The sequence below is a fragment of the Triturus cristatus genome, chromosome 3_2 (assembly GCF_964204655.1).
Source record: "Triturus cristatus chromosome 3_2, aTriCri1.1, whole genome shotgun sequence".
Lineage (NCBI taxonomy): Eukaryota > Metazoa > Chordata > Amphibia > Caudata > Salamandridae > Triturus > Triturus cristatus.
The window spans coordinates 62,001,394-62,025,402 of NC_140584.1; the positions used below are offsets into that span (position 1 = coordinate 62,001,394).

Consider the following 24,009-nt stretch of genomic DNA (forward strand, 5'->3'; position numbering starts at 1 on the left):
TCAGTGGCAGTAGCAGTTGATCCTTCATCAGGTTCATATAGCAAGACTTCGTCATTGCCCTCAGCTACCAAAGCCAAGGGGCTACTGCTTTCGCTGCCATAAAGGAAAGCCACAGCATCCAACACTCGCTGTTGGCCTGTATGGATCTCTGCTTTTGACTGGGTTTTTCCATGGGGCCCGTAGGTCTAGGCCATTGCTGCTGACATTTGGAGAATCTTCCAGAGGTACCCTGTCTGGATTCTGCATGTGGGTTCTGTTCTATCCAGTCTCACGCTTTCTGTGAGGTGGCGAAGGACTGCACTCCATCAGGTGTAACCACCCTGAGTCGGACAGGAAATGCATTGCATATGTCACTCTCATCTTTCTAAGGCTCTAAGGTGGGTTTTTACTGCTAGGAAGGTGGCTCTCTGCCGCTGCACATCTCTAGTGAAGTCCAAGAATATCATTATCTTGCTGTTGTCAACTGGCAATTCAGATGTTTTCCGAGATTGTTCTAGTATACAGTGTCGGTCTCTGTAATAGAGCAATTACGCCACTACAGGACATGGTGGAGCATCTGTACAAGGTGGGCAGGACGGTATCCTGTGCGCTCTCTCAAAGGCATAGAAAGGCGATAGATTCTCCGGAGCTAAAACTTCTGTGATCTACTTTGCCAGAAAGGCCACCATATTCCTGCCTACAGTTAGTTTCAGTAGACCAATCACTCGTATGTTATACCTCCTAGATCGATTTTCTGCATCTTCCGCTAGTTGGTCAAGTATCTGGGCTTTCCCTTCCAGGACTGTCAATTTCTCGTGAATGATTTGGCATTCAGGGGCGAGGTCTGATAGAGTTCTTTCAGTCATGGTGACTCATTCAGCGAGCTGCCTGTGATCGTCTTTCAGTATTCCAAATTCTGCCCCCATTGTATCCATTTTCATTTCTAGAGCTTCTCTAGAAGAAGTGATTGCCTGGAGTATATCCTGCAGGGTAAGACTGTCTGGATCTCCTCTGCTGTCATCACAGTCTTCGGGTCGTGCCTCCGAATATGCAGGCTTGGGCAGTGTGGAGGGCCCTATGTCCGGATCCTTTATTCTTGTCATTTTACCCATGGTAGTAGTGTCTGTGGTCACCTAGAATCCTCGGTGCTCAATTGCGGACCTCAGCTATAACTCCGAAGTAGGGCCCCTCTAGGAACTCGGATGTCCTCCCAGGTGGCAGTAGGTGTAGGGTCGCTGTTATCCAGAGGGCTCTCGTCGGTAGCCAAGTACAGATTTGCTAGCTGGCACCTCTGCTCAGCGCACCGCCTCATGGGTTGGTACTTAGTTGTTATCCGGGCAATAGAGACAGTGCCTTTTCTCAGGGCATTCTTGTGCGTATGGATATTCAGTTGCTGGTGTTGGGGTCCTCACTTATGCCACACCTCCCCAGAGCCGCTCGACAGTCAGGTCCCCTATTATTACACCTGGAAAGAGTCAGGGGGAGCACCAAGAGCACCTAAAATAGAGCCCTTATAGACCTGGGCTTCCTTATCCAATGGTTGGCCTCGTTTTGGCAGCGTTTTCCGGGAGCGAGTTTCAATGGATCTAGGTGAGAACCAGGAGGAGGGCACGCATTTGTGGAGCAAGTGTCATTCATGGGCCTTTGGTAGCCCAAGTGTGTGTGAGATAACAGCAGAAGGGCCTCATGCTTACACTTCACTTCACCATGCAGCCGTAGGCAATTCAGGAGGGAGTCATAGAGGGTATGCAAACACCGGCAAGCTCTTATAAATTATGGTGTAGCCAACCACTGGAGAGGCACCAGAGGCTGTTGACAATGCCCGGGACTCATCAAAGATGCGGCGACTGTGGTCTTTCAGGTGTGCCCTTCTTGAGCCACGTAGTGTTGTTTATGGTGCAGGTTATGCGCTTATTGCCAGCAGCAAACAGGGCTAGGCGATCAGATCGGTTTCATCCAATGAAGGAAACAATCAGGAGGGGGTGCACTGATCTCATGCCTCGCTTCTACCTCTCATTGGCCCTCTGCGTGTGTCCCCATCGGCAAGCCTCCAGGAGGGTCCTATAGATCCCTGAGAGAGGCCAGGGCAACGCCCAGTAGGCCTAATTTTCCAGAGGCCTTTCTCAGCAGTGCATCGTGTCACGGAAACCCCGTTTCCTGCCCCGCCACTGCCAGTCACCAGCACCAAAGGTAGTCAGGTTCTCTCGCTCATGGGAGATCGCCATCCCAGCACATAGGCAAGCCCGGGCAGAGTCACCCTCGACACCAAGGGCTTCCGGGAACCCTCTGCTGCTGCAGTCAGTCCTGCTCACCTCTGGGTATGCCTGGGAGAGTTGATGGCTGGGCCGGTAATGCTGAGGTAGGCCCCACAGCAGTATCTCCACAGTCAGAACACCAGAGGTACAGCACTGAGACTCCACTCCTTCTCTGCTCCGCCGAAGCCCATGTGGCAGGAATAGTCTCCCTTGCCGGGCCCCATGGCCATCTTACAGTGCGCCATCAGCTCAGCCAGAGCTTGTAAGGCTGCTTCAACTAGCCGAATTTCACGCCAGTCCAAGATGTGTGAGGCCAGATAACGCTGGGGGAACTCAGCAAGGATATTGGGGCTTCGTAGTCCAAGGATGCACAGGATTTGCAGCCAGCTTCCGGTGGACTGCGGCAGAGCGCAGAATTACACAACTGCTCATGCTGCCATCTTGGCCACGCCACCCACAGGTGGAACACCAGCACAAAGCCTTAGTCAATCTGGGCCAAAGTGTGCTTCCTGACTTGCCAAAAATAGTTTCCCGGCTGACAGACCATGCATAATTTCTGAGATTCACCCATCATACAGACTTCTCGTTCAAGCAACACATTGCAAGGAAGACCACAGCAGCTTTATTCAAACTCACTCTCTTAAAGAAAGTGAAGATGTTTCTCCTAGAAGATGACTTCAGAACAACTGTAAAAGTCTTAGTCCTCTTCCATCCGGACAGAGTTAACATTCTGTTCAGCGGTCTCCCAAATACCATCCTAAAACCCTGAAAGGTCTTCTATATGCAGTGTCACAGTTTATCAAGGGCTTGAAGAAATTTGACCACAGCACCCCCACATGATAAGACCTACACCAGATCCCCCTTCCAGGCTGAATCATCTGCAAGTCTTTTAAAGCCCTCATAAACAAAACCACAGCTAACCTGTCAAACAAACTAGCGAGGTCTGAGGGACAACATCAAACCAGGAGCTGGGATATCGCCAGACTGGTGACAAAACCTTACAGAAAGGAAAAAACAGAAGGCAAGCCTTCTCCATTTATGCTTCCATGGTACAGAACAGCATCTCTGTCGACATCACATTAGCATTACCTCTCTTTTGCAGTTCAGAATAAAAGCTGAAGGCACACCTCTTCAAGGAGCTCTACCTCTGACCTGACAGTCTGCTCTTGGCCGTCCCCCAATAATTGTATCTTGGTGGGAGCAAAGCCTTTGTTCAGTGCTCTGTTTTTCTCAAGATAGGTTCATGTTCTACATATATCAGCACATACATACGTACATATGCAGACATGAAAACAGCATCAGACCCAGTACGGCACCCACATTCCTTATGACTCAAACAGATCAGCTCATGCCCAAAATGTTTCAGTCACACTGAGACAAGATTCAATTTTACCCTGCCCAAAGGATTTTCTAAAGACATTTTTAGGTTTAAGTTGTGAATACTTTTTCCTTGTTCAACACAAAAGCCTTGCTGGGATGCTGTGTTTTGTGGTAACTTTAGGAAATAGATGTTTGTTTTTCTATGACCCATCCACCATAAAACACCTTGCCTAACTGTTTAATACAATTTAATTCCAGCTGGTCACTGTGTCACTCTGTCATGCCTGCCAAAACCCCTCCATTGAAAAATCTGTTTCTTCTGCCAACTAAACAAAATTACGGGTGCCAGGCTGTTCACTTGCCATCTGCTGCTCCCCCCCCCCCCCTACATATCTCAATTTGCCTAACATTGAAATGTCTGCAATATCCTCCCTGTTGTTTTTGTTTCTTAGTTCTTGGCAAGTTACCGAAGTTGATTACTTTTTTGGAGGTCATGATAAGAATGTCTTAAAGCTGATCGGATCATTCGGATCACTTCATCACAGATTCTTAACAAGGGTTAGGTGTGATTTTGTCTTGTTGCAAAGTTGCTGTACTTTTAACAGTTTTGGCACTTAACTAAACAATTGTGTTAATGTATGGAAATCATTTTATCGCTATGTGCTTCAAACTGAAAATATGAACACTAAAACAGTAGCGTATGATCTTGGAAATCCATGCACACTTATAGTTTCTGTAATTCAAATTTAAACAAGCCCCGTACACCAGGCTGTCCGATTGTCCATCCCATCGCTTCCGCTCTGGCCTCTTGCTAGCTCGACTGGGCCGTCATCCTTCTGCGGAGTGAAAGATGTCCCCGGTTGAACTTCTCTCCCGGCGCCTCCAGTGGGATCTAAACACATGGCTATGTATTGTATAAATTGTAACTGCTTCAGAATGGGATTTTATTGTGGGTTTATTTTTAAACTTGTTGGCAAAGTAATTGTAGCACTGTGTTTAGATTATTTATACTTGCCCCTTTTGATATTCCTGCCTTGACTAGGAGTGTGTTTTAAGTTTCTCTTTAGTGCTGCCCAACCCATTCCCACCTCTGACATCCCTGGACTGACTCCACTTAGCTGGGTGATGATATGGCTAAGACTTACCAACTGTCTTTCGCACTTCTTTCCAGGGACCGACACCCACTATTTTATAAACCTCTCCGCTCAGGGGTCCAACTAAGATGCTAAGGTTAAGAGCAGCCAAGGAAAGAGGCTCTTCCTTTGGGTTCTTCCCTTCTTGGTCCTATTAGAGCTGCAAGGGACTGTGGGCCTTGATTTATGTTCCTGACCTCCCTTCCAACCTGATCCTTGCCCCCACACTTCTTTCCTTCTGTTCATATACTACAATACTATTATTCAGGAGATCCAGATAACTGCTATATTATTTCTACTGGGTCACTCCTGGTTGGTCTTAAAGCATGCTTACCCTGGCTTTCTGTAACCTGTGCATGCTTGTGGGTGATTCACTGGTCTTTTCCGGGTGGCTTTATATAGCATGTTTAGTCAGGTTGCCTGCAACAGTGCAAGTATGTACGTCACTTCCTGTTTGCTCCTGTGTAGTCTTTGGAGAACATTTACTATGGTGGTGTTTCTTCTCTACATGCCTGTTGATTGCCACCCTATTACTCCGAATGAACTATTTAGATAATTGTTTTTGCCTGTCTGTCTCTGGCTCATGCCTCTGGTTCACCCACCTGTAACTCATGGGTGGACCCTGTAGAACATTTTACTCTCTGCCTGTAACCATGCATTTCTGAGGGTTGCTTCTCTTTTGCGACTGGATAAACTTTATATCATTTCCAGGGCCGATGCAACGCGGGTTGCGGAAGGTCGTAGTCCGGCTCCACCCGCGGAGCCTGTTGGGTCGACTTCGAGCCTCCCTCCCTTTTTCCGGGAGCTGGGGGCGACCCCTGCCCAACTTCATAGCTTTTACGAAGCCCTCCACTACATCTTTGGGCAGTCCGACTCCACCGGGGTGCCTCTGGGCCCCGCGGACTCGGCTGGGGATTCTAGGCCTCGGCTCTGGCGCCGCTGGGCCCCCAGGGATCCAGGCCTGGATCCAGATCGGCGCCGGTCGACCTTACTACACCTCCTCCGGCGCAGAATCCATTGGCGACACCTCCGCCCCTTCCGCCGCTGGTTGTGTCCCCAACCAACGTCGACCCCGGCCTCCACCTCAATATGGACACAGAGCCGGACAGGCGTCGACCAACGCCTGTACCGGCGCCGACTTGTACTTTTGTACCTCTGTTCTATCCGGGCGTTCCTTATCGCCCTGAGTGGCAGCCAGAGGAGGATGAGGAGGACTGGGAGGGGTCTATTGACCCCCTAGCAGACCAGCTGGAAGAGCCAGACTGGAGAGAGGAACTGGGTGAGGCTAGTGGTCTGGATACATCCTCAGACCTTGGCATGCTTTCTCCCCCTACCGTGGTTACGGAGGAGGGAGCCTCCTACGCTGTGGTGTTGTGTAGGGCGGCTGAAGCCTTGGGCCCTGAGCTACCTACGGTGGCAGTCAGGACTAACCTCCTGACTGAGCTGCTTCAACCAGCAGCAGCCTCTTCAGGGCCCCTGCTGCCATTCAATGAGGCCCTCACGGACATCCTTCTGGCTACCTGGTCCAAGCCATGCACAGGGGCTCCTGTGTAAAGGATGATCGTCCGACGCCACCGCCCGCCCTGGGCGACCACACTTTCCTTTCCCAACACCCTACCCCTGAGAGCTTGGTGGTCCAAGCCTAAACGTTCAAAGGTGCGTTCCCTTATGCTCCTCCAGATAGGGATCCAAGAAGCTGGATCATTTTCGGAAGAAGATATTTTCTTCCGCCTGCTTAGGCCTGCAGTCGGTGAACACCACATGTATCTTGGGCCGTTACACCCACTCTGTGTGGGTTGCGAAGGTGCTGTCACAGTGCCCGGAGGAGGCCCTGGACCTACTCTCTCTTGAGGTCCCTGAAGGGAGGGACGCAGCACATGTTGCCATCCGCTGTGGGCTGGACACCGCCGACTCGCTAAGCAGGATGATTTCAACGTCGGTAGCCCATAACGCCACGTCTGGCTGATGTCCACTGGCTTTTCGGGCAATGTCCAATCGACCCTTTTGGAAATGCCCTTTGATGGCCATTGCTCGTTTGGCGACAAGTTGGGCAATGTGCTCGAGCGCTTCAAGGAATATAGGGCTACGGCCAGATACTTGGGCCTTGCTACCACCTCTTACCCCACGCAGTCTGCTTTTTGCCCCTTTTGTGGCTAAGGAAGGAGGGCCCCACCACGTTCTACCCAGAGTCACATGCCCGCGCAAGCTGTCCAGCCTCTGCGGAGCCGGGAACGTGGGACCCACCACCTTGTGGGTCTGGGGCCAGCGAGCAGGCCAGTCCACCAGTGCCCCCTCTGCAGCAGCCTCCAAACCTTCCTAGTACGACATTTCAGGGTCACCAGTTGCCAGTGGGTGGCAGGATCCGCCATCACCTCCCCCACTGGCACAACATCACATTGGACAGGTGGGTTTTACAGATAGTCCGAAGGGGCTACTCCCTCCCCTTCAAGACTAACCCTCCCTCCATGCCACCTACACTCCATCGCATGTCAGTGGATCACTTGGCCTTTCTCCGTAAGGAAGTTGCGGCTATCTTGGCAGAGGGAGCCATCAAGCAAGTCCATGTGCCAGAAGTAGGTCGTGGCTACTACTCCCACTGCTTTCTGGTGCCAAAGAAGGACAAAGGCCTGCGTCCTATCTTAAACCTCAGGGACGTTAACCGCTTCCTCCGGAAGGAGAAGTTCAAAATGTTGACATTGGCTCAGGTCCTATCGGCCCTCGACCCTGGAGACTGGATGGTAGCGTCGGACATGCAGGATGCTTATTTTCACATCCCCGTCCTGCCGGCCCACAGGTGTTACCTATGGTTCACTGTAGGCCACGAGCATGTTCAGTTTACCGTGCTCCCCCTTTGCCTTACCAGCGCCCCTCAGGTGTTCACGAAAGTGATGGCAGTGGTCGCAGCTCATCTGCGCAGATCAGGGGTTCCAGTCCTCCCCTATCTCGACGACTGGTGGTTGAAGGCGTGCTCCCCCCAGGCTGTTGTCGCCCACCTCCAGACTATGGTGGACCTTTCATTCACTTGGGTTCACAGTCAATGTGCCGAAGTCGCACCTGAACCCTTCTTAGAAGCTCCTTTTCATCAGAGCGGTTCTGGACACAGCGCAGTTTCGGGCCTATCCTCCTGAACAGCGAATCCGGCATATTCTGGCTATGATACCGATGTTCCAGCCTCTATCCTGGATTTCGGTGAGAATGACCTTGAGGCTCCTGCATCCTGCTGGTGGACTTAACCAGGTGGCATATGCAGGCTCTGTAGTGGAACCTGAAGTTCCAGTGGGTGCGGCATCAGGTGAATCTGTCCGATGTCGTCCAAATCTCAGCAGGGACTGCACACCAGTTGCAGTGGTGGCTCACAAACCAAGATTGGGTCAACAGCAAATCCCTTTCCCTTCCCCAACCAGATTTCACAGTGGTGACAGATGTGTCACTCATGGGATGGGGCGGCCACATGGGAGAGGCGGAGATCAACCTTCTGAAGATTCGGGCAATTTGTCTAGCACTGAAGGCTTTCCTTTCTTCTGTCAAAGGAAGAGTAGTGCAGGTGTTCACAGACAACACTTCCGCCATGTGGTATTGCAACAAACAGGGTGGAGTGGGGTCGTGGACCCTCTGTCAGGAGGCCATTTGTCTTTGGAAGTGGCTGGAACATCGGGGCATGTCCTTGGTGTTTCAACACCTGGGAGGTTCCCTGAACGCCAGAGCGGACAAACTCAGGCGCCGGTGCTTGATGGATCACGAATGGCGTCTTCACTCGAGGTGGCGCAAGGTCTCTTTCAGCAGTGGGGAGATCTATTCGCCACCGAATAGAATGCGCAATGTCAGCAGTTCTGCGTGTTTGAATTTCCAAGGCAGCACTCTCTAGGCGACGCTTTTCATCGCAAGTGGAGTTGTGGTATTCTATACCCCTTTCCGCCCATACTACCTTTGCCCAGAGTGCTGAAGAAGATCAAGTGCGACGGAACACAAGTAATTCTTGTGTCTCTGGACTGGGCACGAAGAGTCCGGCATTCCGAGCTCTTGAGCATGGCCATCGATCCTTCGATCAGACTGCTCCTTCGGGAGGATCTTCTGTCGCAGCAGCAGGGGACGGTCCTCCACCCGAACCTGTCCAGCCTCCAACTCCTTGCGTGGAGATTGAGCAGCGACAGTTGACTGCTTTCGACCTTCCTCCCAAACTCTGTAACGTTATCTTGGCAGCCAGGCGTCCCTCCGCCAAAACGGTATACGCCGGTAGATGGAACAAATTTGTGGCATGGTGCACAGCAAAGGCTTTGGATCCCCTTTCTGTCCCTTTTTCGAAGGTTCTCCTCTTCATTCTTTCTTTGGCCCAGCAGGGCTCTGTTCTGGGCACTCTTAAAGGCTATCTTTCGGCCATTTTGGCCTTTCTTCGCCTTCCTGATCAGCCTTCTCTTTTCAAGTCCCCTATTGTAAATCGTTTCCATAAGGGCATTACTCACCTTTTTCTTCCTATTCCTTTCGTAATGCCCCAGTGGGACTTGAACCTTTTTCTGACTTACCTCATGTGCGTCCCTTTGAGCTGCTACATAATTGTCCTCTCAGACTCTTGACCTTAAAGACTGCTTTTCTGATTGCCATCACCTCTGCTCGCACGGTGCGTGAGCTTCAGGCTCTTTCTTTTAAGCCTCCTTTCCTTGTTGTTAATCCGGACAAGGTTGTCCTTCGAACTCGACCTTCTTTTCTTCCCAAAGTGGTTACCTCTTTCCACATAGGACAGCCCATCACTTTGTCCACATTCTTCCCGCCCCCCTCTCCCCCCATCATTCTAAAGAGGAGGAGAGGCTCCAACGTCTGGATCCAAAACGTGCGCTTTCAATTTATCTGGATCGCACAAAACAATTCCGGGTTGATGATCAGCTCTTTGTTGGCTTTGTGGTCGCCAAGAAAGGGTCGCTCCATGCAAAAACTAACTATCTCTCGATGGGTTGTTCTTTGCATTACAATTTGCTATTCCTTGGCAAAAAAGGAACCTCCAGTAGGCTTGCGCGCCAATTCCACCAGGGCGACGGCAGCAACTACTGCTTTGGGACATGGAGTCCCCCTCCAAGACATCTGCCAGGCAGGCACGTGGGCTTCCTTGCACACGTTCACTAAGCATTACTGCCTGGACAGCCAAGTCGGGAGATACGGCTTCTTTGGTCGTTCAGTTCTCCAGGACTTTCTGGTGTGAACTTAGTTTGCAGACCCACCTCCGGTATTGGTATTGCTGTAGTATCTATTCTAGTCTCTTTCACTGAACAACTTACTTACCTTTGGAAACAATATATCTGTAAGAGATATATATTAGTTATGGATTCCTTACCGCCCCACCCATCCTCCCCATTCTGCAAACTGACTTCTAGAGTAAGGAACTCCCTTTCAGGGTCCTAGTTTTATGCACCAGTGGTCAGTGTCTTGCATGGCTCTGCGCTTCTGGCATGGAATGTCGTGTACAGAAATTATGTCAGCATGCAGGGGTGGCGTCTAAGTAGATAGTGCGACGTCATTCCGGCGATCACGACGCCAACATCGAACGCGTAGTCGATTGACGTCACCTACAGACGTGCATGGGTACTGCTGAAGAAAAATTCTCCGGACCCAGTCTGACGCCTGGGGGTAATTCTAAGGTAAGGAATCCATAACTAATATATGTCTCTCAGATATATTGTTACCAAAGGAAAGTAACTTGTTCATTAAGATTTAATGCATAATATTTTAACACTAGGTGGCAGTGTTAGACTGTGACAGGATTTTTCAGAAACAGTAAGCACGGTAAAAGTATGCGTGGTAATGGAATGCATGGTGAAGGTGTTTTCTAATGTGAATGAATGTAAATGCGTGGTATTGGTTTGTGTTGTAAAATCGGTGATGTAAAGATGTGCGTGGTATAGTAAGGCATGGTAATGTCGAACAACCTACTGTAGTAGTAAGAAATGGCCATTCTTCCCTGTGGTGATGGTGAAGGGGATGGACTAAGGTGGGTTAATGGAATGCTTATCTTTTGGTGGTGTTGTATTGGATGGTCATTTAATTAAATGTCTTTGATGGTCATTGATGGACAATGGTGGTGGTTGTATTTGGTTGCTATTTGGTGGAAAATGATGGTGTTCTGGGCTGGTCATTTAGTAGGAAGTTTATGTTTGCTGTTTATGGAAAATGCTAGTGGTTGTACAGGACGATGGATCATAATTTAATGGAGAAGTAATTGATGGAATGTTCTTGTAGTTTACTGAGTGATCATTCAGTGTTTTATTCCTAATGGCTCTTGATGGTACACAGTGGTGACTATTTAAGATGATCATGTATTGGAGTATTTTATTGCTTTAGATGGAAAATGATTATGGCTGTATGGGAGGCTCATTTAGGATCATTTAGTGAAGTCTTTCATGTGGTTGCCAATGTAAAATGTTTGCGGTGTGCTTTTATGGGCTGTTTGCGATAGCTGTTGCAAAGCTGATTTTGTTTGTTACACTTGATGGCATTAAAGTGGAACATTCATGCTTACTTTAATAATAAATGATCATTTGACTTACTGATTTTACATTTTGTTGGAGGATTGAGAATAGGAGCTGCGAGAATGATAATCATGGAGAATGGCGGCTGTCATACAGATTGACAGGCAATAGGGGCAGGCTTTAGCGCTGGTGGTGCCTGGTGCAACAATCGTTTTTGGTGACCCCCCCATCACCTTCACCTTAGAATCCCTCACTACCAAATGGCAAAAGTGCCCCTCATCTCTCCATAACCCCTCTCTCACTTACATTTCATTTGTTGTAAAGCTCTGGTAGACGCTGGCTTTACAAATCCACTCAGCTATCCACATAAAACACAGATCTGTTCTTTGCAGCAGACATATTAACCCTCTGCACTACTTTATGGCGAGTCAAAACTCTGATCTCTCCTTTTAGCAGGAACATTAATCACAAGAGTTATCTTAACATTTTTATTGCTGCCTGAAAGCTCGGTACAAGGAACTCTGCAGCAGGTGCTTTTAAATTGTAATTTATTGCTAAACATTGCGCCCCCCCCCCCCCTCCGAGGTCAGTGCCCCCCCCCACAGGTCATCGTATAGTGTAGCTGCACCCGTCGCACTGCCCTAAAGCTTGCCCTGCAGTCAGTGGTAGGCCATAATAACCAAAATAAAACATTGCTGGGTGTTAACTAGACCTGGAACATCGACACAAGGTATGGATCCGGGAGCTCAGCCTTTGATTAGACTTTACATTTGCGCTAGTGTTTTTAGGGTAATAAAATGGCCCAGCCTCAGTTAAACGCATTTGTAGCCTATATTTGAGTGGTGACTGAGACATGTGCGGATGAATGTGATGGATATTAAAAGTGTCATACTTTAAGCTAATTTGAATCAGCTGCGACAGTGGCAAATGATGAGCTAATACTAGTTGTTTGGATATCTTATTACTGAACAAGTGAATGCAGATGACATGCTCAAAGTTACCATTAAGGATACTGGTGGTTTGTGGCACAGGCATTTGTTTGATTAACAATAGTGCAGAGAGATAGGTAGCTATTGGCTGAGTGACTGTTTTTCTGCTTTAGAATTGATAGACTGACATTCATGGCAGAATGTTTATGATAGAGACTTGTGGGTAAGCTGGGACATTTGATGAACTGGTGATACGTAGGAAATATGTGATTTACACAGTTTACCTAGATTCTCCCCACACTTGAATGCGAATGTTGGGTTTTGTGAATATGGAGATTGGTAATTGGCATCTATTATGGGCATGACAGTGAGTTAAAGACGGGTTACTGCAGATTATATGATTCATTTCAAGAAGTGGTAGTGGGTAGGATTTTAGGTTGTAGTTATAGTGGAGTCTGGTGGTTTTGGTATGAGATTGTTAATTTTAGGTCCAAGCCTACCAGACAGTGCAGCTGTCTGAATTCAAAGACACATCAGGGACATGCTGAAAGCTGACCTAGAAATGCATTTCGGCCCTTTGCTTACCATTGGTTTTGCCTTTTGCTACTCACATTTGCCTGCTTTCTGTTTACTGGCTTTATTTGTTGTAGGCTATCCAGCTTGTGTTTGTTCCCCCGCCAACCATGGTCTGTTTACCACCTCCCTGGCTGGCCCCTTCTATTCTTCGACGGCTGCTTACTTTTTAGGAAATCTTTTATTCTTTATTGTGAAGTACTTCATGAGAGTTACTGTCTTACAGTTGTCTCTCCTTGCATGCTCCCCCCTGCTCTCTGTATTCTTTTGTATCCTCCCTGTGCTCCCCCTGTGTGTCTTATGTTAACCTAAAATGGGGCATTGTTTCTAAGAGTGCCTACCTGATATGGTTAAGTGAAGCTGTTTATTGTGCTTGGCTTCTGTAAGGCGTTTTGTGGATCCTGCAGTCACTTTTGCCAGAAGCTGTTTTGGTTTTTGCCTTGGCTTTTGAGGCACATTTGTATGCATGAAAATGTATGTTTTGTTTAGAGGTCGCTTATTTGGAGGTCGTGCTTTACTAGCTGCCATTGCATGTTTTCCTCAGGGATGCCAGAAGCTGTTATTTTGTTTTTATAACTGTTAAGATTTGCTAGGTCATTTAACCCCTGAGCAGAGCATGGTGTTATCTTTACAGCATGCCAACAAACGATCCCTGGCCCATTTGCTGCTTGTCCAGTGGCCTGAACAGACAGTAAAATATATAAATTGTCCAATTCTTTTTCTGTTTCTACTTCTGTCCACTTTTAAAGCTCTTAACGCTGGCTAAAAAATGTGTTCTTCTAACACGAAAGAAAGCACCTCAGGACACGTTCTTATTTCTTTGGGAAATCTACAGATACTTTGTAGTGCTTAACAGTTCCATTTAGTGTTCCATCGGGATGCCTTTCTGTTGGATGCTAAGGTACTGTGGATCAAGCGGGCCTTTGGTCTGTTGGAACTATGCTTTCCACTATGTACAACACTTTAACCTAAGTCGGATAAATCTGTTATTTAATTTGTTTTTTGGCAATTGATTATGATCAGTGTTGCCCTTCAGCATTTATTACAATAAATGTATAAATGCCTAATGTTTTGTTTTCATAATGCTAGTTCCTTTCCAAATGCACACAATGTTTCACATGTGCTTTTTGTAAGAAAAATCAGAATCAATATCTTTCTTAGTTGGCTTTGGACCCATCATGTATGGGCGACCTTACTGTTTTTTTGAACAGCCATGTTTGCCTTAATAAACCCCAAATTATTGGATTATTATGAACCCCATATAAATGGTACATGCTATTGCCCGCTGGCGATGAAGCCTGCAGTAAATAAAGGCAAAAAGGTCACATTTGTCTTTCGTCCCTATGCATTCTTGTTATTGACTTTTGCTGTCCTTCTTTTGGCACAGGTTTACACCCCTAAATATATTATGTTGTAATGGTCACAACAGATTCCAAGTTAAAAATAATATTTTTGAGAGATTTATTTGGCAATAAATGCATAGATGCTCATATAAGTGAGGAACCTGCCCTCTCTTTCCCTGTCCCACATAGTGCCAGGATGCTCCTTTCGGAGTGACAGTTGTGCTCTATAAATAAACAAATCAAATCTAATCAAATTCTCTCTTAATGCCCCTTTTATTTTTAAAAGGAGAACTTTATTTACTAATTGTTATATTGCTTATAACAGCACTGTAGCCAGTGCTTCCTTGGTATATATGTATTTCTCTCTATATATACATAAAGTAAATGGTAAATGTAATATATAAAGTATAAAGTGTGTGTGTGTGTGTGTGTGCGGGTGCGTATGAAGTCTGTTTGAGAATGTTTCAAAATATGTAGATTACTTCCTGCAGCCTTTAGTAATGAAGCTACCATTTTACGTAAAAGACACATAAGATTTTTTGAAAAGGTTATATGACATCCAAAGGGATTAAGATGTATTAATGATGAGTTTAGATGTAACTTCACTTTACACCAGCAATTGCCACAAAGAAGGTATAAACGCAGTGAAGCATTTTTTTAGATCCAGACCAATAAGATTTTATGCACATAACGAAATGTTGGTGAAACTGATTGATTGGTACCTGATATGTAATATGTTTCTATTCATCAATGAGTTATTCCAACAGATACGCAGCACTGCGGTAGGCACCTGCTTTTGCCCCCAGCTATACTAATTTGCATATAGGCTAGTGGGAGGAGCAGGTTCACAATGGTAGTGAAATGTAAAAAAATTGACTCCCCGCATTACAATGTGGATAAGATATACAGAAGACCTACCCATCCTATGTTAAGGTGATGCAAACTCTGTCAGAAAATTTGTAAAAGAAGTTAGTGCCAACAATCTCAACCTAACTTTCATGAGTTGCATCAGTAAAACAACCATAGACTTTTTAATGTAAGATTGGAGGTAAACTCTAAACTTACCACTACATTTTATATGAAAAGCACGTAGGGAACACCCACACTCCATGATAGCAACTCAAATCCAATTCCTTTAAAATAGAGTATACCATATGGGGAATTGATGATAGCAGGGCGCATCTGTAGTAGAGAGGAAGCCTTTAACAACACGCAGGCTGAGATGATGGAAAGGTTGAGAGCAAGGGGATATTCAGAAGCTACTTCGATGGCAGCCAAGAAAAAGATATCTTTGTGGAAAAGGGATGAAGTATTGTTCAAACAAAAGACCCTAAGAAGGTAGCAGAGAGGAAATGCAGATGCATCACAACGTACTACATCAAACACACACACATTTGGAAGGCACCATATAGAAATTGGCACTACATCAGGAATGACCCGGCCATAGGACTGTTTGTGGATAAGAAACCAGCTATAACAAACAGGAGAGCACAATCTATTAGAGATAAGTTAGTCTGCAACAATGTAACTAGCAACAAACAGCATTGGTGGCAACCAAAAAGTGGATTCACAAAATGCAGTCAGTACAAGGCTTGTGTACAGGGCAAGAACATCACAGAACTTACTACTTGTTTGAAAGAGAAAATAAGAATTGGGCATGCACTCAATTACAAGATGGAGTACACTGTATACATTCTGCAGTGCCCATGTCCAAACATTTACATAGGCAGCACCAAGTTACAAGTACATAAACGCATCCTACAACATCTGAGAGATATAAAAAACTGTAATGCAAATTACCCCACGGCAAGACATTTCATGGATGTCCCTAATGGTGACTCTAAAGTGCTGACTTACAGTTATAGATTGTGTACCCAAAACCCTGAGGGGAGGAGATAGGGAGAAGGTTCTGACATGGTTAGAGTCAAAATGCATCCTCAGAATGGATACCATGGAACAGAATAAATGTAACATTGATGATAAGATGTACAGTCATTTGTGACTGCAGGAAATATGGCATTTTGTAATGTTTTTAATGTATTTGAAGGCCAAGTCACTCTTAAAATCATTATGCTTTTGTTTTCTTGTGTGTTATACCACAGGTACACAGTTGATAGGTAGGAGGCAGCTAAGAAAATGGAAATTATGCAATACTACATTGAGAAATGGTTAATTCGAACGAGATACCCGTGAAGTTAATGAGACTCAATGAAAGCTAAGATTATTTTTTCTTTCAAAGCCTATTTGGGGTATCGCGGTGATTCTATAACTAGTATGCAGGAAGAAATACGTGACTTTTTCAGTATGACATGATAAGGAAAATTGCTGTTTTTTTTATTTAGTTCAAGTGTGCATGCTTGTTGTACGTTGGCCCATTTGGGCTGCAATGTTTGAGAAATGTTGATTTTGAAACTAACTATAATACTTGATTTACATGTCACTAAAAGCCCACTTGGGGGTAAACCTGACAACGGGGGATCTGTATTTCACTTACATCACTTCTATCTGAAGATGAGTGATGTGAGACACCAGTTTAATATGGCTGACATGTATGGCCTGTTTTCAATGTTTGGCCCAACAGCCAGAAACAAGCGTACCTATTTGCTATTAATAGTAAAACATCAAGTTGTAACATGTAAGGTTTATTGTCTAATATGTTATGTAATCCTGCACTTGTACCCTTGTTAAAACGTGTAATTTTCTTTCGGACAACGTTTGCTATAATTTCATTATCAGTTCAAAATTGAGCATACCTATATGAATAACAATGAGGCCTGTATTTATGTCAATAATGGTAGCGGGGTGCTTACAAATATGGAGCGATGCCTGAGTTGGCTTTGTGACAAACGCTGCCGAAATGCGTCTGACTTCTTTTATCTCTTCCAATCAGAAATAAAGTTTATTGAACTAATTTTGCTGCCTGGACTGCCGTTTCTGGGGAAACCTTTTGTTCGGACTTTTGTTTGATCTATCTATCTATCTATCTATCTATCTATCTATCTATCTATCTATCTATCTATCTATCTATCTATCTATCTATCTATCTATCTATCTATCTATCTATCTATCTATCTATCTATCTATCTATCTATCTATCTATCTATCTCTATCCATCTATCCATCCATCCATCTATATTTATATAGATTTCAGTCGTTAACAACCAGTGAAATTCAGCACTTATAGTTACCTGAGCTAACTGTAACTTACGCCCCCGCAATGCACTATTTATGACCTCACATATTACATCACTCATGACATGGTCAGTGACATCACTTATGACATCTCAAATAACATCACTTATTTAATTTAAAATAAATTAAAAGGTGGGCATCAGCCCCCTTTCCTGGCCAATTTCGGCTCCCGGGGCCCCATCCCCCAAGGCTTGGCTGCAATTCCAAAAGGTAGCCCCCCTCCCAGAGCCATTAATGACCATGGGGACCCCATCCCCCAGGGCTGGCTCCAGCTAAGTCCCAGGTACCACTCCCGAAACATAGCGGTCTCCCTGCCTGTACTGGTGCGGGAAAGGAAACCTGTGTTTGCTCTCGCTTGGCGGGAGCAATGTCAAAACTACCACCAAGTGAGAGCAAGAACAAAGTCTGCTCCCAGCTTCCGGGAGTTTTAAAAATGCTCCTGCCAATTGGAAGTGGACTTTAGATCTATTTCTGTGTCTGCAGTGTTGTGGGCAGGGAATCCGATCTGAATATTGCTCCCGCACGCAGGAAGCAGCATTTTTAGCTGTTCCCTGCGGTAGGGAGAAATGCCGGTACAAAGACTCAACTTTCATTAGCTGCAGCTTCTTTATAATTAACTCATATTTGCCTCGGGCTTGATTGTTTGTTAATGCATGATGTAGAAATACCAAAGGAATGATGTGTAAGTGAACACACACTATGAATTGTTGCATGTGTCGCCGCTCTTTGACGATATAGTCATAGTAGATTAGTGTTGGAGGTTCTTCAGCAAAAAAAACCCCTTTTTTTTCATTATGTTTGAATATTCTCTAGCGTTTGCAAACATACTGATTAGTCTGATAATTTGGGGAATTGCATGACAGACGTATATATATTCACTGATTTTGTGAAAAAAAAGGTTAAAGTAACATTATAGTTATAGTTGGCTGAAATGTTCAAAACAAGCACAATGTTTTAAACTTTAAAAATCAGTGAAATTTACCATTTATAGTTATAATTATCCCACGTAACTGGAACTCATTTCCTAAAGTAACTATAACTCACTCAGGGAGGGGGGCTGCATACCCATTTCCTTATTTTTTTGCATCTGCCCCAGGGGATGAGGACCCTGAGCGAGAGGGGGCTGAGAAAAAGGAGGAGTCCAAAACGCCTTTTCCACATTCATTTTTCCATGGGAACTTTAAACACACTGTCTAAAAAGTCTGAAAGGATTTACCCCAAATTTGGCGGAAAGCTAGATCTAGGTCCAGAAAGAGCTATTTTGTGATTTGGTGTAAATCACTTCAGAAGCTTTTGAGCAATTAAGGCTCCCAAAAATTGTATATTTCATGCCATTGCGGATCTGTGGAGCCGACAGATCTCATGCTGAGATCTAATTTTCTGACGCCACATCAACAATGATGTGGTGGCAGCCATCTCACAACTTGGGACTCAGTTCTGAGCCCTACAAAAAAGGTTAAAAAAGACAGAAGGTGGCATGGCAGGGATACCGTGACCCCTTAAGCTGGGGCCATAAACTTTTTATTTTTATCCTAAATTCTTTGAGGATCAGCGCTACTATGAAACGCCCGCCCGGGGTGTGCCAGGGCATGGGGAGCAAAGCAAAACTTTATTTAAAGGAGAGAGGTGCATGGCCCTACTCCCCGAGCATCTGAAAGGCATCTGGTGCGCCATCCCTTGAGGCTGATATGAATAGTAAGGGGAGGGGGTGTGCGGTCCCCCTCCCCAAGCCTCAATAGGCGCCGGACACTCCATCGCCCGGGGTGACGTAAGATTAAAGGGAGGAGGTGTACTTCCTCCCTCTCTGAGTCTCTAATGTCATAGAGACTCCATCCCCTGGGCCGAATTCCAAAAGAAAGGACAGAAGGTTTTCTCCGCTTCACCACGAGCCTCAAAAGGCCCAGGGAATACCTGCCCAGGGCAAATCTTAAATTGAAGGGGAGGAGGGGCGCTTATACCCCTCCCCGAGCATGTAAAGACCATGGGCACCCCATCCCCCGGAGCTAGCTCAATTATTGTATACCAGAAAACCCACCAATGGGACATAGTAGTTTTCCTGTCCACAAGAGCCCAGGCAGAGAAACCTATGTCCACTCCCACCTGGCAGAGGATTTTTAAACTACTGCTGGGTGGACGCTTTAAAAATCTTCTCGCTGGATGGGAGCAGACTTTTGTTTTGCTGCCCTTGCTCTGTGGACAGGGAAACTCACTTTTGCTTTTTTGCTCTGTAGGAGCAAACAAAGACAGCTGCTTCCGCCAGGTGGGGGCAATGCTGGCTTCTGCATCATCCAAGATGGGTGCATGCACGGAGTCAGCTGGGGCCGCGGGGTCCCAGGGCTCCCCCCACATCCCCCGACGTACTGGTTGGTGGGTGCCCTGGGTACCCTCTCAGAAGAACCTCAGGCCCCGGGTGGTGGCGTCCCCAAAGCCCCTATAGGCTCGGTGAGGTGGGCCACGTGCCCCCTTCTCATTTATAAAAAAGAAGGCGCCAGAGGTTGGGGTCACCAGGGCTCAGGAAGGGACCCTACTCTCCCTTCCCTTAAAGGACCCAGGGGATGGGAATCCCCAGTGCCCTTTTGGTCATGCAGCCTCTCACCCCTTTACAAATATGTTTTGGCTCTGGGGGATGTGGGCCCTGTGAATTTATTAAGGCCCTGGGGATGGTGTCCTTGAGATCTTTAGTGGCTAGGGCAGTGGGCCACGCGCCCCCCCTTCCCTTAGTTATAAATTAAAGGCCCAGGTGGATGGGTTCTCCAGGGCCCAAAATGTCTCTGAGAGTGGGGCCATGCACCCCGCCCCCTCTCTTCAAAAAAGAAAAGGCCTCAAGGTGTCTTGGGGAGGAGAGCTGAGCCAATGGGTTGGACAGAGGGCCTGAAGGGAACTGTAACTCGTAACATCCCCATGCACTGTTAATTACCTCACATATTACATCACTCATGACACCTACCATGAAATCATTGATAATATCACTACAACATTTGCAATTAAATTATTGATGAGAAAACTGGCACGGGAACAAGTTATATTTTCCTTAGGGCGTGAGTTACAGTTACTTGAGTAACTATAACTGTTGAATTTCAGCCCTTTGAAGCAATTCCTTCAGCAGTGGTGTTCTATGTATTCATCTAATTCATCTGGTTTTATATGCTTTTATCCGCCCTTCTCATGAGTGCTGTTGTGTATGGAACTGGAGGACTTAAATGGAAAGAGATCTTATCTTAAATTGCAAATCTTCTCAATTGTTAGACAACCTTTATTTATTTGGGACCTGTTGTATACTGTCAGATGGAGACAAAATAGAAAAATATTGGGTTATTCTACTAATGAAAAAATAAACTGAATCTGGTGGTGTGAGTTTGGCCAGTAGGGCTGCAATAGTTTCATTCTAGTAGAAATTAAGATAGTACAATATTGTAATATGCAAGAACCACAGTGAGTGACTGTTTTATGCTGGTCAACACTAATATTAACTTGGCTAGAGATGTGTTTTACTTTCTACTTTTCAATTACCTTAGCTCCTTACTTTTTGTCCTTCTCGGTTTCAAATATCCGTTATTTCTGTTTGTTTTGTGGCCCACCTAAAATGGGTATTTCTAGCTCGAGCCTTCCAGAAAGCACATGTTGGCTGGTTGCAAAAGACCTACTGTGGGCTTGCTAAAAACCTATAGGGGCTTGCAGACCATCCATTGTTTACCATTAGCTGACTTTCCTGTCACTTTCAATTGCCTGCTTCCTATTAGATGTTTTTTTCATCAGTCTTGCATTTATTTCTTCAACGTAGCATATCATCTTTAATCATCTATTTTCTTGGCTGGCTTCTGTGCTTCCTCTGCTCACTATTAGGAAACTATGTTTTTCTTTTGTTTGAGCACTTTATGAGAGTGCACGTGTTTTCCACCTGTCTGCTTCCTGTGCTTTTATGTCCCCTTGTTCTCTCTGCTCATGTGCTTCTCTCCTACAATGTGCACTTGTGTTACTCTCTTGCCGTTGTGCTGCTATCCATGCAGTCCATGTTGCTCTCATTCGCCGAGGTGCTCCTGCACCCTCACACTCCAAGATGCTCTCCTTTGACCATGTTCTCCCCAGTTGTTGCTTCTCCCCACCTGCTGTGTTGCTTTACCCTCTCACCCGCTCATCCATTTTTTTTATTGCTTCAAACTATGTTTTAAAACAGCACTATCGCGCTACTTTAAAAAAATTTACTGATCCATCTCAGGTCGGTAAATAAAAAAATCAAATCAGTGCCCTTTGTAAGTGTGTGATGAATGAATGTGGGTGCCTACAAATTGATGTGAGTGTAGTGCTCTTAGGTCTTTTTTGTTAATCCCTGGTGCACAGCAGCAACAATGATCAATTTGGCAAAACACATGAACTAAGCCAATAGGTTATAGGTGAGACCTATTGGCTTTACCAATGCTTGTTTTGAGTGGTGATATGTCACTGTAGGTAGACATGAGTAGAACCATTTGACTTCTCTTGACAGTAGGAGATGCAGACTGATGTGTCTGAGGCATGCTCTCATAATTTTATGGCTGTAATTTGGGTGGGCATCTGGAATCAGGCGGCCATGTGTGAAATGGGTGGTTGTAATTCTCGCTTTTCTTTATACAAGTGTTTCTGAGGCATGGACTTCACTGATCGGAGGTGGATCAATCTACAACCAACGTCACATAACAATAAAGGACATTCACCAGAATGTGGGTGGCTTTTTAGGTCTCGCCTGACCCAGCGCATGTGCTGGTCTGGCGAGACTTATTGAGAGGGCTCCAAAAAGTGCTACCAGGCCAGCCTAGAGCTACAGTGCATGTGCGCGGGCACGCGCGCCACGCTTTACCGCGATTACTTTCACTTTCGCGGCCCCACTGCCGCTTTGCATAGCCAATAGGTCTCGCTTTTGGCACCTTATAAGTATTTAGTTATGCAACTGTTGCATAGCTAAACACTCATAAGGTCCCAAAGGCGAGACCTATTGGCTATGCCAATGCTTGTTGTCCCTGTTGTTGGGCAGGAGCTAATGAATGGAGAGATGGCTGAAATGGAGGATGCCGGGTTTGGATTATTGATGGTCGTTGAATGGGTTGAAGATGGATGCCTGCGGGCTGGTTGGTTTCTCACCCTTGTGCATTGCGAGTAGAGGGGCAATCGTGCTCTGGTGCCAGACCGTGATGAGCAGTGTCCATGGAAGCACGATCAGCACGATAGCGAGGATGTCTCTTCTCTTCGGCATCTCCAGGGCAGGCTGGACCCAGCGCTCCTCATTACCTGACCAGCAAACCCCAACATAGAACAGCAAAGCACACGGAGAAGAGAGATCAGTGAGCAGAAAGGCACCAGGCAAGAGAGAGAAGCACAACAGGACGCACACACGTACATCTTACCAGCGGCTACAACCCACCCATTGTAGAAGCAGGTTTGGGAGAGCACCCACTGCACAAGGATACTCAGGATTTGGGGGACGTCCCTGGCAGTCACAAGCCGGACCAACTCCTGAAAAAGCACTTCATGGCACCTTCCGGGCGAGAACTCTGAAAGAAGAAGAACAGAACAAATGAAGAGCACTGCCACTTAGAAGGGGGATATTTGTCAACAGAGTGCAGAACAAAATGGAGTGGGGTCGCTCATACGCGTGGCTTGAAGGGAGGCATGTTTGCAACATGGAGAAATACACTGGTGTCTTCCATTTTAATAAACATGGTGACCAGCAGCACTTTAGACAGTGTGGGACTTATTTACGAGAAAGTGACTCACCACGGTGCCGAAAGCCATTTTGCTGTGTCGCACTGAGTCCCTTTCAAAGCACAGAGATGTGTAATTTCTACAACGATATGACAGATCCCTGTACTCTTCCCTGTGCTGGTGCACAATTGGCTGCCATACGCCGACGCAGGCCCCCTTGCACGATGGTGCAAGGGTGCCTACGTTGCTGGGATGATTGTTTTTGTGCAGAAAGGGACACCTTCCTGCATAAAAACAATCCAGAGAGGTGTTTTCCTCTTTCTATGCGTGCTGCAGAATGCAGCATGCATAGAAAGAGGAAAAAACAAGGAGAAATGAAAACATTTCTCCTCGTTGCGCCTCTCTATGCCTCCCCTGGGGAGGCGTAGCATTCTGACGCATTCCCAGGTTTACGATTTCTCGTAAATCTGGGAATGTGGCAGAATCCATGAGTGTTACGTGGGAACACCCACAGCAACACCCATGGAATGCACCTTTCATGCAAAGTGCTGTGTGAAATGGGGGCCTATTTACAAGGACACGAAAAGCCACGTAGGGTGACTTTACGTGTCCTTGTAAATATGGGCCAGCAAAATGCGCCGCAGGTGCGTCCCAAAAAGTGATGTGTTTGAGAAGGAGAAAGACCCTCATGTCCTTGACTAGTAAAGACATATGCCCCTGTACATGCAGGGCCCTAGATGCATTGATAACAAAATATTATTACGCTGAGGACTTAATGGGTGATCATTGATTCGCCCATAATCACCTGTTACCTTACACTGACGAATAGAATGAAATCATGTACAGGAGACTAAATGGGATGCTGGCTTTAATACAGAGGTTACAGAAAAACTCTCTCCTTAATACTGAGGACTAGAGGCGAACCCTCACCATGAATGGTAGCGACGCTCTAAGGCTAGTGCACAGCGAGGCAGTGAAAGTGGCCCTCAACGCGAAGAAATGTGAACATCAAAGCAGCCTTCAATGCATTCCACTGGACCCCAGCAGAAACCAGGATTTAAAGTCGCAATCCTGATCACCATGAATAGGGCGTCCTAGTGAAAGGGTAATGGTTACTGGTAGTATTTGCCTCTCTTTTTCCAATATACCTCTTC

The 24,009-nt window shown here is 46.1% G+C and overlaps 1 protein-coding gene across 5 annotated transcripts in view; it reads right to left on the bottom strand.

Moving 5' to 3' along the window:
- B3GAT1 (beta-1,3-glucuronyltransferase 1) overlaps positions 1–24,009 on the bottom strand; it is a 322,117-nt gene that overhangs the window by 60,655 nt on the left and 237,453 nt on the right. For 2 of the 5 annotated variants that reach the window (XM_085647246.1, XM_085647245.1), the window contains exons 3-4: positions 22,575–22,704; positions 22,295–22,441 (exon numbers count right to left, since the gene is read on the bottom strand). In XM_085647246.1, the coding sequence (XP_085503372.1) occupies positions 22,295–22,441; positions 22,575–22,578 (151 nt within the window). In that variant the 5' untranslated portion in view covers positions 22,579–22,704. Of the gene's footprint in view, positions 1–22,294; positions 22,442–22,550; positions 22,705–24,009 lie in introns of all 5 variants that reach the window. The other 3 variants (XM_085647247.1, XM_085647248.1, XM_085647249.1) reach the window with 3 other exon arrangements.